The 14,019-nt window shown below is 53.3% G+C and overlaps 4 protein-coding genes across 4 annotated transcripts; 2 read left to right on the top strand and 2 right to left on the bottom strand.

Annotated features, from left to right (window-relative positions):
* Nucleotides 1-342: 342 nt before the first annotated feature.
* Nucleotides 343-2,295, top strand: M409DRAFT_53802 (uncharacterized protein; the record flags this gene model as incomplete). Its single annotated transcript, XM_033812474.1, has 3 exons — nt 343-490; nt 553-1,371; nt 1,514-2,295. 3 exons carry the CDS (start codon nt 343-345, stop codon nt 2,293-2,295), a joined length of 1,749 nt encoding a protein of 582 aa, XP_033668732.1.
* Nucleotides 2,296-2,854: 559 nt separating this feature from the next.
* M409DRAFT_53801 (uncharacterized protein) lies at nt 2,855-4,222 on the bottom strand (the record flags this gene model as incomplete). The annotated part of the gene is made up of 1 exon (XM_033812473.1): nt 2,855-4,222. One exon carries the CDS (start codon nt 4,220-4,222, stop codon nt 2,855-2,857), a length of 1,368 nt encoding a protein of 455 aa, XP_033668731.1.
* Nucleotides 4,223-5,087: 865 nt separating this feature from the next.
* On the bottom strand, nt 5,088-12,334 carry M409DRAFT_53800 (uncharacterized protein; the record flags this gene model as incomplete). The annotated part of the gene is made up of 5 exons (XM_033812472.1): nt 5,088-5,399; nt 5,450-5,817; nt 5,870-6,047; nt 6,103-12,072; nt 12,125-12,334. 5 exons carry the CDS (start codon nt 12,332-12,334, stop codon nt 5,088-5,090), a joined length of 7,038 nt encoding a protein of 2,345 aa, XP_033668730.1.
* A 509-nt stretch (nt 12,335-12,843) lies between these two features.
* On the top strand, nt 12,844-13,939 carry M409DRAFT_21986 (uncharacterized protein; the record flags this gene model as incomplete). Its single annotated transcript, XM_033806129.1, has 3 exons — nt 12,844-13,208; nt 13,257-13,863; nt 13,919-13,939. 3 exons carry the CDS (start codon nt 12,844-12,846, stop codon nt 13,937-13,939), a joined length of 993 nt encoding a protein of 330 aa, XP_033668729.1.
* Between the last annotated feature and the right edge of the window lie 80 nt (nt 13,940-14,019).

Here is a 14,019-nt window from a genome sequence, read left to right as displayed (position 1 = left end):
AGTGAAATAGGCCGCTAGCGCGAGCAGCATGCCGACATCGACAGGGATGAGCACCGAGACGCTAAACCCACTGAGGCAAGTATCGATGGATCAAGGCAACATTTATCGGCCTTGTACATTCTTCTTGACGTGTTCGTTGTGTTGATTAAAGACCGAGTGTCACGGCGGTTCGATTTCGAAAATGCAAGAAGGCGTGTTGAAAGCGGCCCGAGTGAACATTGTATTGCAGCGAACGCAAGGAAACATGATGCTGAACGTCATGTACTCCACCAACACCGCAGGACTCCTTAGTACCAACTACTCTCCCAGAGCGTTATCGAATTTCTTGTTACATCCGAAACAATGGGTATTCCACAGGCGTGTCGCAAAGATTTCTATATCTTGGGCCAGAAAGATACCACAACCAAACGAATCGACGTTGGTCCAGCGAAAGGCATCGATCATCTTCGAAAGGGTGTTGCAGCTGAATATGGGGTGATTGTTCCAGATGGTGAGTGCAGGTCATCTTTGGGGCGTTCAAAATCTGTGCAACTAATGACTGCGATTTGTCAGGGGTCGCTTTTCACGACGCTGATGACAGTCTCGATACTCTGGAAGATGTCCTGGACTGCCGCGAGCCTGTAGGCATTTCGGTTGATGGCAATTTGGTCAGAGATCCTCCGGGACCGAAGGGACTTCCATTCGTCGGGAACTATTTCGAGATTTATCCAGACCATCTGGGAAACACGGCTCGACTGCACAGTCAGTTGGGGAATGTTGTCCAGACAAATATTCTTGGCCGTCGAAGCTACCAGACGAACGATCCTCGCGTCGCCTCGGTCGTCTTTGCTGAGAATGGCAATTTCACGAAAGCGCCTTCGCAACCTGGCCACCCTCTGTACGGACTGCGAGATCAGTCTTCTCTGTTCCTCTGCGATACCTCTGCAGCAGCTTTCAAGGTCTCGCACAAGTTTGTGCCGCCATCCATGTCCCCGAAAGCCGTCAAGCACTACTCGCCTGCAGTGCAGCAAAGAGTGCGAGAATCTTTTGCGGTCTTCGATGAGCTGGAGGACCAAGGCCAGGCGTTCAATGTCTACCATTACATGACCAAGATGGCGGGACAAGTCATCTGCGAGCTGGTGCTAGGCTGGGATGTCAAGCACTTCACCACCAAGAACGCCCCTGTCCACGAAATCATCTCTACGCTAGGGAAATACCTCCAGCTGAATCGCAAAGTACAGACCAAAGGCGATTGGTACCAGTGTCTCCCGTTTGGTGATCCTGCGGAGCTCGCAAAGGTGCGAAAGCATTTGTACGGTCTCGTGGAAGCGGCAGTCGAGGGTAGCAAGCGTGGCGGCAGCAAAGATCTTCCAATTCACTCTGCTGCTCTAGGTACGTATCGTCGAGCGTGTCTTCGATTAAGGCATCTCTCTAGGCACGGCCGAATATTAAGGCAACGAGGTGTGTCTGTGCTTGTCAAAAGAGATGTCTTAGTCGAATAGATTCGTGAAACCATGCGCTGACAGCATTTCAGAGGCGAGCTCCATCGTCGACTACCTGGCAAGAGCAACAGATGATAAGGGCGAGAAGCTACCGCACGAATATATTCTGAGCAACACCATCGCGCTTCTGGGTGCAGGGTTCGTGACGTCCTCGTCGTTCCTCTCTTGGCTTCTGTACGCATTGGTCAGCTATCCAGGCGAGCAGCAGAAACTTCTCCAGGAGCTCGTTGATGTCCTGCCAGAAGAAGCCTTCACACCTCACGCCGTCACTGGCGCTATCGACGTCACGTCGTTCTTGACATACGAAGCAATCCAGAAGATGACCCGTCTGGACCACTTCGCAAAGGAGACGCAGCGTCTACACTCGCCATCCTTTCAGCCTGCGCGAAACACACTCCGAGAATGCATCGTGCCTGGCGGATATCGAATTCCCGCGGATTCCATCATCACACCGGCCATGCCATCATTGCACACCAACTCAGAGTACTGGGCAGATCCTCAGCAGTTCCAGCCTGAGCGTTGGGCCTCAGATATGGAGCACGGTGAGAAGCGACACAAGAGCGCTTACGTGCCGTTCGCTGCAGGACCCAGAGGCTGTGTTGGATTCAATCTGGCTTTGCTGGAGGTGAAGATCGTTCTTGCGGCATGGGTTGCGAGATACCACACTGCCAACGCAGGCGAGGAGCCGGTCATCTACGATCCCGAGTTCCTGGTGGTTCGGCCAATGAATTTTTATGCGAGCGCCTCGAAGCGGACTTCGTGGCCAAGGCCATCTGCCGAGTTTAGCCGTGAAGGTGTGAATCAGGATGTTTAGCCAGGCGATGGTTTGATGCATGAAGATGAGCAAGTTGAGGGTAGACTGTAGGTGAAACTTGAAGCGATGCAGGGGTGATGACGATAGGTTCGCTTAGTAATCAGCTGCATGGATCTTGGCGTTATCAAAAATAGAGTTCGGCACTATCTTCTAAGCCGAGAGGTGAGAGAATGACTTGATAGCTTTATAGACGCTTCACAAACGACCAATAGATTTCAGAAGTAAGTAAGGAGAATAATGGTTCAATGCACTCACAATTGTTCCGTGACGCCGTTGATGCTTCCCCCAAGCGATGCTGCAAAACTAGCGGGCGCACGCAGCTGCGAGTCAGTACTTGGCGGGTGGCCTTAAGGCACTCGTCATGTGAATCTTAATTTTGCCGCGTCATGGGGTGTTCGAGTTACAAATGATAGGAAGATAATCTCACGAAAGCACGATGTGCTACAACATGAGGAAGAGATACGGCCGAGTTTTGAAGCAAGGGAACATGTCTGTTTCTATGGTCTAAGTTTACACCATTCGCTTGTATTCGTTGCAGTTCATCTGTCGACCTCCCTTTTCAAGTCCAAGCGTCATGCGACCGTTCAAAAGCAGCGCTAGCAAAGTGGGATTCCAGCTCAATTGCTCTGCTCGTTGCCTGCTTCGTTGTTTCCACCAGGCTCGGCAGCACCTGTGCAATCTGCATGAGCGCCATCTTGGTTTGAGTGAGGTTAAATTCACAACGCTTATATAGCAAAATCAAGTCTGCTGAGTCTTCCGGGGGAACGTTGTATCCAGAGATCAGCTCGAAGGCATGAAGGATTTTGAATATGGCAGCCAGAAAGACCAGTCCTGCCTCCATAAGATCTTTCGGGCGATCTGGATCGATAGATGCTTTAGGTATTGGAGCAGACATGTCAGTCCCTGAGGAGATGTCGGTGCGAATGCTACTACGACGTGACTCCGCAAGTGGGCCCAGTCGTTCTGAGATGTTGGTACAAGTACAGTCCACGGCCTGTAGTAGTGTCTGTAGGCCTCGATTCTTCATTGTCAGATCTGGTCTATGGCCGCCTTTCTTGTGGCGCTCGAAACATTGAGACAAGCCCTCAACGTAGGACTGCAATTTCGATAGCAGGTCGAGGCCCTTTGGAAGAGGAGCATTGTTCGTTGATGTGTGAGTCGAAGAAGTATCGCTTGCATTATCATGCGGAACAGACGTAGCTTGGGTGCTATTCCGCCATCCGTAAGCGTTAGGGTCGACGACGCCATACGACTCATCTGGCTGCCCCGTGAGCCAGCGGGCGAAAGTTGAAGGCGACAAATCAGGCATGGTTGCATTGTACTGCATGGGCATGAAGTGGTCCATATCCATGGGATCCATCATGAGTGCCCCTGAACTGGGATCCGTAGTGCTAGTTGGCACCGCAGGCAGAACCGGCCGTGCATTTGGGGCTGCTGAAAGGCCGGCAGAATCGAGCTGAGCAAGCGCAGACGCAGCGGCGAAGTCCCAATGACTGTCAAAGGTGGCCGGATTTGCCATGTCGAACGTGTCTTCCATCCTGGTAGTTGGTGGCATCGAAGAGCCGTCGAAGGCATACGGTGCCTGAGAGGAGGCTGGTCTTGGAGGGGTGTCTGCGGTCACTGAAGCTCTTGGGGTGCTGGTCGTTCTGGTGTTCTCGCCACTGTTGACTCCTGCCTCACTACCAGATGTTCCGGCATCACTGCCTGCTCCAGTATCGTTGTTGTTTCTCGGACGTCCACTTCGGATTCGAGGGAGGAAGAAGCATGGCCGGCTGGCGGAAACGCAGTTGGAGCAAGGTCCGCCTTCTGGAGGGAGTTCGCATCGAACTTTGCGGTTATGACATGCCTCACAGGCTCCACGGACAGTTGGATGTTGTCGTCGTTGGGTTGCGGAACGGCGAGAGCCTTCTTTCTGTGCCGGGCGCATGGTTGCGACTCCTGTGCTGAAGGAACGTGCGGCACAGAGCCGGCAGCAGAAGAACTCCCCTTCGCCGCAATAGCGAGCTTTTGATCTTCCTCGTTGAAAGACCTAGTTCCTTCGGGCGAATCCTTTCGCGTATCAACGAATGCAAGAGCTGAAGACCACCTCGTTGAGACGTACGTTGGTTGCTAAGTCGCTTGGGGAAAGAGCGAAGCGCAAGGCTCTAGAGCGCATAAGAAAACGTCACGACCATGCAGATTGAATCCTCCACCGGCTCCCACATGCTCGTGACGGGCGGTTCCACGGGATGCAGCGTGGGCATTCAAGAGGGCGCGAACACCTTCCAAGACGGCAGCAGGGGTACCCGGACTAGCGTGCTGCATTGTCGAGAGTCCGGTGAGCTTCGCGAATGAATAGACTCAGTTGCGTAATGCAGACAACGCCTCGGCAGCCCTGCAAGGAACATGCAGCGCCAGCGGTCAACTTCGTTATCCTGTGCAACCAAGATATGCGCGATTACACGTTCAATGTCGAACCGACCTACACACTTCGTGTCAGACTTGCTTCAGCAATCACATGAAGGCATCTCACTCAGCAAATGCAGTCGGCCTTGCCCAAGTGTACGAGCTCGCTGCCTGTTATCTGCTGTTGATCATCGAGTTGGGGAGTGGCTGCAGTAGTCGCGGTTTCGAATCCTGCGGAGATCATTGACTCGGTTGATCGACTCAGGACGTGGCGGGATAAGGATGCAAAGGCAGTCGTTGTAACGCTAAAGATTTTGCCATACCAACTAATACGAGCTAAGTCTTTTACCTCGTACGGAATAGTTCATCATTGCACCTCCAACTGTCCACCACACCATGAGCTGACCTCAGGCAGCTGCTGCGGCCTCTTTGCTGACTTCTGCGCTGACGAGCTTGCTCTCCCCTGCGATCTTATTTGCGAAGCTTTCGATCGTAATAGGACTCAGCACGTCGAACACGCTGACATTCGCCTTCAATTCTCGGAAAATCCAGTTCCTCACTTCCACAGCCTTGAGAGAGTCGACGCCGTATGAGCTCAGCGGCTGCTCCACATCAATATCGCCAGGCTCAGCTGTGATTGATGCTGCTACGCTCGCCCTCAGAGCTGTCTCGACTGTCTTGCCTGCTTCTGGAAGCGACGTTGCATTGCCAAGTTCGGCCTGCTGAAAGTTAGCATGTGGGTTTCTTTGGCTTTTCCTCAGGTGCATACCTGAACATTGAATCCTCCGTCGTCTGATGTACCCCCACCACTGGCGATCCGGTGATCGAACTTGCGGTCCATAGGCCAAAGCGTTGTGGCAGCGCCGGAACGCTCCAGATCGTCATCGATGCCAGGAATAATCTGTGCAGGGACTGGGCGCCCGTCGGCGGTGTGACCGCGCATGGCAGCGCTGAGGACGACATTGAGCTCGTGTTGGTTGATCTGGACCGCGGCCATGTGGCCATATTGAGCCAGGTAATCTTCGATCGTATAGTCAGGGGTGAAGTGTGAAGCGTCTGACACGAGCCCAACATTCAATGATGTTGTAGGCAAGCCTAGGGTCTCGTTACGATAATGGGCGAAGGCATCTTGAAAAGCTGAAGCTTGGTCAGTATTGGCGTGAGCATATACATCCGCGATTCGACTCACAGTTGCCAGTGCCGTAGTTTGCTTGACTTGTGTTGCCGATGATGCCGATAATCGACGACAAGATGATGAAGAACGACATGTCGTCAGGCAGGTACTTGTGCAAGTTCCAAGTGCCAACGACCTTTGGATCAACAACCTTTCGCCAGTTTCCGTAGGTCATGTTCTCGAATACGTTGTCCTGTCAAGAGTCAGCTGGTGTCCTTGTGCGATCCGTGATAGAGGGGCAAACTTACTCGCATCACCATGGCGGCCTGAATCACACCCTTCACTCTCCAGCCACGTTTCTGGCACTGACCAGCAAACTCCTTCATGCTTGCCGAGTCGCAGACATCGCATTTCACAGCGTCGGCTTTGCAACCCTTCTTTTCGAGCGCTGCGAGAGCCTGCTGCTGAGTCTCTGTGCTTGCACCCGAGCGAGACAGGAAGATCAAATGTCTTGCGCCATGATCAGCCATGTAGTTGGCGATGGACAGCCCAAGCGCTCCCAGTCCACCGCTGAGGACGTAAGAAGCGGTACCGTCCAGAGACAACGGTGCTGGGATTTCGGGCATAATCAAGACTTGTGCCTTATCGTCGAAGTTGACAACTGCTTTGCCAACCGCAGAGGCACGGCCGGTTTTAATGGACTCCATAGCCGCATCAAGTTCTGCAATAGAGAAGTTCGCCACATCTTGCAAGACTGGTACTGTGCTTCGCTCGATGAGCCGTGCCGCATCCACTGCCGACGATTGCTTCTCTGAGGATGTGATCTGATCAAAGTGCACACTCCTCAAGGTCCCGTTCTTGGAAAATGCGTTTGGAGCAAGGTCAGCCGCATTCAATCGGCCAGTTGTGTCGACGAAACGGCCGTTGAGGCCGAGAGTCGAGCTGATCTTGCGCAGAGCGTGACTTTTGGAGACGCTCAAGATTACATCGAAGCCTTGTTTGCCGGTGACACGGAGGCTGTCTGGCACGAAAAAAGTGCTGTCGGTTCTCAAAACAGTCTTGAAGTCGACCTTGTGATCGATGGTCAGTTTGTTTTGCTCGTCGGCCGATGAGGCTGCGCAATACACGTTGGCACCACCGTTTGCGGCGACATTTCGAACGGCTTGCCCAAAAGCTGACAACGAAGCATCAACGAGGATCGTCTCGCCGGTCTTCAGATACACCACGTCCCTCAAGACGTGGAGCGCCTCTGCGTATACTCCAGCGGAGGCAATGAAGTCCGACTGCTGCACTTCGGCCGGCACTGGCAGAACACTGTGTTGGCTGGCTCGCACAACATTCCCAATGATTTCACCGCACACGGTCAGAACTGCGTCGCCAGGTTTGCAAGATTTCACATGGAGACCTGCTTTGATGACAGTGCCCATGATTTCGTGCTTCTCCGAGCCTCTGGTCAACGTAGTAGCGGTGGTTCGGATCTCAACTTCATTGAGACCCAGAGGCTCGCTCGTGACCTCGGACTGCTCGAAGTGTGCCTTCCCATTGCTTGTAGACATCTTAAGAGCTCGATGGTCGGCTGCGAGCGTCGACAGCTTCGGCTGCGGGTGCGAGGAATGCAGATCAAGCTCTTCATTCAGACTGGAATCGTCGACCACACGAGGGATGTGGACAACTCCATCGATGATTCTGAATTCAGACTCGTTCCAGCCACTCGATTCCTTCGTCGTGTGTTGCAATGTCTGGCAGACCAGTGCTGCAGCACGAGCGGGATCCTGAACGGCAAGACCATTGAGATCGAGTTGTGGCATAGTGAGCTGCGGGTATTCCAGGCGCAGCGTTCGCAAGAGTCCCGTAGCAGGTCCAAAGTCCAGTGACTCTGCGTCGATAACATCACCCCGTGGTGTTACCCATAGTACGTATTCTGCAGTCGACACAAGCCTCTGGAAAGCGCGGAACTGGACGTCACTCCACCGCACGATCAACGGATCTTCAGCTTCCAGCAACGATACAACGAGTTTGCCCTCGAGAGAGCCGGTCTGTGCAAGGTTGGTGGTCTCCACATGGCAATCTCTCTTCTCCAGTTCGAGGGTCAACTTAGAAGCGAAGGAAGATCCTGCGTCGTTGCCCTCCAGCAATACCACGTCTTTGTCGGCAAAGGACTGGACAGCCCGCGTTGAGCCAACTGCAGCTGCGCCATGCGAATTGCTCAGAGGGTGGGTAGCGTGTAGACCACATCGATCCAGAGCGGTCAGTGTTGCGTCTTGACCCATAGCACTGGTGGCGAGGATGAGCTTTCCAGAAGCAACCGATGTATGCCGCTTGGCCGAGGCCACGAAATCATGCACAACCTCTTCCTGTGCATTCGACAGTGAAGCAACAACCAAGTCACGATCGCCCTTAACATCCTCGCTTTCTTGTTGCGCGAGAGAGATGTCGATAGGCGATTCTCCAAGTATTGCGCGGACATGGCTGGCAACAGAGTCGTCAGGAACTCGAAGCTCACAGCTGGCGAACGACGTCTCCGCAGTCTTCTGGATCAAAGCCAAGAGGTCGGGAGAGGGTCGACCGTCGCAGATGACGAGCACCTTGAGGTTGGCCTGTTTATGGCTGAGAATCTGAAGATAAGTCTCCAAAGAGACCCCAACAGTCGAGCCTTCGAGGAAATCAATGTCGGCTGCCCACTTCGTCTGAGCACATTGTGCATTCTTGAGACCGAGAGAGTCGGCATTGTCCGAGACTTGCTTGACTCTGAGGTTCTCAACGAGAATCTTGCAATCTTGTTCTTGTTCGTTGGTGACAAGGAGAGTACCGGTCTGCTCAAGACGTTCCTTGTGTGTAGTCTTTGCGGCCACCGAATACTCACTTCCTGCACCAGCAAGCTGCTGCGACGACAAGAAAAGGCGGTCCATATGGATGGGAACAGCAGAGTCCGCCATCGCGCGTCCCTGGTGGAATCCAACGAAGAGCAGGTGGAAGATGGCATCGAGAGTGGCTGGATGAATTAGGTGTTCAAACTCAAAGCCTTCTGGCATCGAAGACGCTGTATCAGGAATTCGAACTGTGCCATAGGCGTCGTTGGAAGAGGGCGCAGCAGCAGCGGAAGTCATATTGGCGAAGAGTGGCCCGTACACCATGCCGATGCTTTGCAGTTGCTCGTAGAAAGACTCAGGTTCCACCTTCTGTGTGGCTGTGGCCTTGATGTTGTCGAAGTCGGCCTTGAATCCAGCCTCGATGTTCTGCTCGCTCACGCCACCAGAATCTTGATACATGATCGAGATCATGCCGTATGAGTTCTTCAGCCAGTCTCCTTTCGACGCCCTAGAGAAGACTGCCCACTCATAGCAGTCAGGAGTCGAAGAATGTGGGCTGAATGTGAGCGATGTCTCAACACCTTCATCACCAGCAGGCACCGCCAATGCCTTCTCAAAGGCCACGTCTTGAAGTTCAAATCCGCGAAGGGACTTGTTCAGGTCTCTGATCTGGTTCGCGCCCTCAATAGCCATGATGAGCATTCCAGCACCGGGATACAGGATCGTCCCCGTGATGTTATGATCTTCGATCCATGGATTCTCTGAAACGCGTAGATAGTTGCGCCATCGAGGAGCAGACGGGATTTGCCCTTCGACAGGGACACCCAAGAGATCGGTTCGGCCGTGAACACCAAGTCGGCTTTCAACAGAGGATCTTGACTCGTGCCAGAAGCCCTTCGAGTGATTCCACGGGTACGGCGGTAGGTCTGTCAAAGCCAGCTTCTTCGACGCTTCCAGACTGTTGACTCGCGCAAGATCAATAGAATGCCCGGTCGCCCAAAGGTTGCCAGCGGCTTTCATTGCTGTGTCAATGGAGTCCTGTCCTCGTAAGACAGGAGCGGTGTATGTGAGCTTCTGAGATAGACGACTATCGACCTTGGACATAATCTGATTGAAAGGTCCCTTGAGGGCCTCGTGTGGACCAAGCTCAATGGCGGCTGACCAGGCAATCGGCGTCTTGCGTCTGCCTTTGCTCTCACTGTGCTGTAACAGTGCTTCAGTCGCGCCGCTGAATTGGACTGGGTTGGCCATGTTCGCGACCCAGTAGTCGGCGCCAACTTCCTGGCCATCTAGGAGCTTCTTGCTGACCGAAGAGAACATCAAAGTAGAGCTTTCCTTGGGCTGGCGTGGCTGTATGGAAGCCAGCGATTGTCTATAGTCCTCGGTGATGACTTGCATACGCGGCGAATGGTAAGCCGTTCCAGTGCGTAGCTTACGAGCGAACTTGCCATCCTCCTTGAGGATCGACTCAAGCTGTGTAAGAGCGTCGTCGTCCCCGGAGAGGGTGACACTGGAAGGACTGTTGATGCAAGCAACGACAACTGAGCCTGGGGCGACAAAGTCGATGTAAGGCTGTGCCTCCTCCTCGGACAGGCCAGCTGCCATCATCGACCCGACTTTGCCCTGCAGCCGACGATTGACGTCGGCGGAGTACACTCCTCTCCAAAACGCGATCTTGATCGCATCCTCATGCGTGAGGAATCCTGCTGCGTATGCAGCACCGATCTCACCGGAGCTGTGTCCCACGACTGCTTTGAACTGGATGCCCCAGTGTCCAAGCAAGTCCACCAATGCAAGCTGCAGCGCCGTGCAAACTGGCTGGCTGAAATCAGGCTGACTGATGCGCTTGTCCTCGGTGCCTAGAACTTCCAGGACATTCCATTCGCAGCCCATTCCTTCCAGATAGGATTGCGTTTGTTCCAGGTTGGTGCGAACAATTGGGTTAGACAAAAGGGCACCTCCCATTCGCGGCCACTGTGCACCCTGTCCTGTGAAAACACCAATGATCGCTTCGACCTTCGTGGCTCGCTTGTGCTTCGCGAGACCTTTCTGCAGCTGTTGCTGCAGGCTCTCAAGGCCGTCGGCGACTAGGTAGCTTCGAAAGTCGAACATAGAGCGGCGCTCGCTAAGTGTGTAGGCGAGATCCCGAAGCCATGACTCGTCGAGCTTCGTTTTGTCTGCTTTGTCGAGAAAGTCGGCGTACGCTTGGGAGAGTCGGCTGAGGCCCTGCTGATCCTGAGAGGCGAAGCTGAAGATCATCTTTTGCGAGCCGTCCTCAGTGCTCGCGATTTGAAGACCAGACTCTCCAACTGTCTTGTGGTTGCCAGTGATCGAACGAGCTTTCATGTAGTGCAAAGCATCGTCAATGACAACGTGAGCGTTAGAGCCGCCAAAGCCAAACGAATTGACGCTCACCCTTCGCAGGCCTTGATCCGGCCACTGCATTACCTCCTTGGGGAACCGGATGCCCCATTCATCGAGTTTGATCTTCGGGTTGAGATTTTCAAATCCAGCATTTGGGACCAGCACTCCCTTCTCTAAGCAATGTACGGCCTTCAGGACTCCAGCGATACCAGCGGTCCCCTCGGTGTGTCCGATGTTCGACTTCACAGACCCAACATAGAGGGGTGGGAGGTCCTTAGATCTTTGCTGCCCAAGGGCTGATCCAATACCAGACAGCTCTGTGGGATCTCCAAGTCCAGTGCCTGTGCCATGGGCCTCGAAGTACGATGTATCATCTGGCGAGAGGCCAGCTTCGGTGTAGACGGTGCGAATGAGATCGGCTTGAGCCTCGGCGGAAGGTTGAGTGATCCCTTGCGTCTTTCCGTCAATGTTGGCTCCAGATCCGCGAATGACAGCACGGATAGTGTCCCCATCTTCAAGAGCGGCGCTCAACGGCTTGACGACGACAGCCCCGAAGCCTTCGCCTCTGCCATATCCATTGGCCCGCTCATCGAAGCTATGTGATACGCCATCTTTGCTGAGCATGTGCATGTCGGTGAGCCGAGACGGGAAGTTTGGGTAGAGAAGCAGGTTTGCTCCTAGTACCAGTGCCTGTCTGGATTCATTGAGGCGCAAAGATTGACAGGCTAGGTGTAGAGCTGTCAAACTTGAAGAGCAAGCTGTGTCAAGCTGCATGCTGGGGCCTCTAAGATCGAAGAACCAGCTGACACGGTTTGCGAGCATTGTGCGTCCATTCCCGCTGGCCGCGTTTGGGCCCATGTCGTATGGGTCCCGGGTGGAAAGAAGTTCGTAGTCGTTCGTCATGCATCCTGCATATACGGATGTCTTGGATTTGGGGAGGTCTCCCGTCGGGATGCCAGCGTTTTCGAAGCATTCGTAGGAGACTTCAAGAAGCAGGCGCTGCGCTGGGTCCATACCAGCTGCTTCTTTGCCAGTGAGCGAGAAGAACGGGGCATCGAACAACGAAACGTCTTCTTCAAGGTAGAAGCCTCGTGTGTTGTTGATCTTGACATTGTTAGCTTGGAAGGGGCGTGTCACTGTATCGCCATCTGCTTACCGTTCCCTTCCGATCACTGTTGGGGTGATAGAACTTTTCTGCGTTCCAGCGTGATTTTGGAACTTCTCCATCGACTCTTCGCGCATTCTCAAGCATTGATTGGAAGCCTTCAAGAGTCGAGGCTTCTCCTGGCAGGCGGCATGATGTGCCAACGATTGCAATCGGCTCGACCGAATCGCCGAACGACTGATCGATTGTTCTCGCAGGCATAGTGATGGTGATGGTGGCAAGTGATAGTGTTATTGAGAGGTTCTTTGAATGAGTCTTTTGGGGATTGGAGCAATTGTGCAGATGATGTTCTCGACATTGAAAGGCAAGGACAATGTTTTATACCTCTGTCCAGGTCATCATACGTAGCCCGCAGGCCATATCCACCGAGATTGACCATCGTCATGATGCCAGCGCCGACAGATCGGGCGGCGTTGGTCTTCGTCTCAATGTTCGGCGTAGAAGTCTCGATGAGTTGTTGACGCGTGTGAGCTTCACTCGCATGGCAGCAAGCAAAACAGCTGGCCCGAGCGCAGACAGTGGCATGCATCGTTAGGCGAGTTCGACTTCACAAGTCACCGACATAACAATACGCCGCTCGCTCAAATATCTGTGGCAACCCCCATGATATCGTCATTGCCGGCCTGGCTCATTCAACATGAGACCAAAAGCAAGATCTCAAGACTCTTCGAACTTTGTTTTCGAAACTCCCTGGCTGGGCTTACAACGTGATGGACGGTGACACCACATTATGGGGGCTTCTTGTGAGCTCCTTTCTATTGATACTGGCATACAAAGGCTACGACCTACTCTGGGGTGTTCCACGCCGTGATGGGTCTCTCAAAGCGATCGTGGAAGTCAAACGCAACAAGCGATTTCCAAACGGCAATGCTCTGACGGCGAAATACACCGGCAGCGAGACGCTTGACCAGTGGATGATAACGCCGGTCATCCTCTATGAAGGCTTGCTGGACGGGTCGAATCTGCCATATTTCCTGATGTTGCTGGATGTGCATGCTTCAATGCAAGCCACTTCGACTGTGATGCTCGTTCGACTGGCAGCGGTGCATGCACTGCCCACTTCTCTTACTGCTCTGTAGGTCTATTCTGCATGTTAGTTATCCCGAGGCTGATTAAATTGCAGTACCATCGCAGGCTTGGGGATGTTGAATCAAGCATATGGGGCTGCCTTTGTCTACCCTCTATATTGCATGGCAGAGATCATGCTCGATGCTATAGCTCCCACGAAGCTAGCGTTCCGATTTCCCATCACAGTCAGGCAGACACAGGCCATATGGATTGCATCGATGATAGGATTCGCTTTCCCACTAATCTTCGCTTATCCATGGCTCTTGAGCTTGCAAAGACCACTACGGCAGAAGATAGTGGCTTACTACCGCTTTGCACCGCTGGCATTTGCGGCAGCATATTTCGTGGCTGATCGAGTCGGTGACTCATTGGCCTTTATGCACACCGTTTCAGCACATCAGACTCTGGTTACAGTTCTGGACATTGCCACCGTCTACGCCACTATCGGACATTTCGCTGCTCTCGTGCTGCCGCTGTTTCAGCCGAAACCATGGCACGCCTTACGCAGAGTCTTCCTACCGACGAGCTCTCACATTCGGCCTGGTAGTCAGAGGATGATAAGCGATGCAGCTCACCGCTTTCTGCAATACGACATCTATGTCATCGGAGCAGCCTTTTTTGTGTGGCAGTTCTGGGTTGAAAAGGGCTGGAAGTCTAACGATGTAACGTTGAAAGTGGTTGACAGCGTTCTGGGCCTTGTACTGATGGGACCGGGAGCAACTTTGGCTCGAACAGTGAAAAGGGCTTTGTAGTATGTAATATAATCGTTCGGCACGAAGCTTTGCATCAGCAATGTTACACTTCGTTCACCCTCAACT

The sequence above is a fragment of the Zasmidium cellare genome (assembly GCF_010093935.1).
Source record: "Zasmidium cellare ATCC 36951 unplaced genomic scaffold M409scaffold_14, whole genome shotgun sequence".
Lineage (NCBI taxonomy): Eukaryota > Fungi > Ascomycota > Dothideomycetes > Mycosphaerellales > Mycosphaerellaceae > Zasmidium > Zasmidium cellare.
Note: the sequence above shows the minus strand (reverse complement) of the source record. Positions and strands in the feature narration are given on the sequence as shown.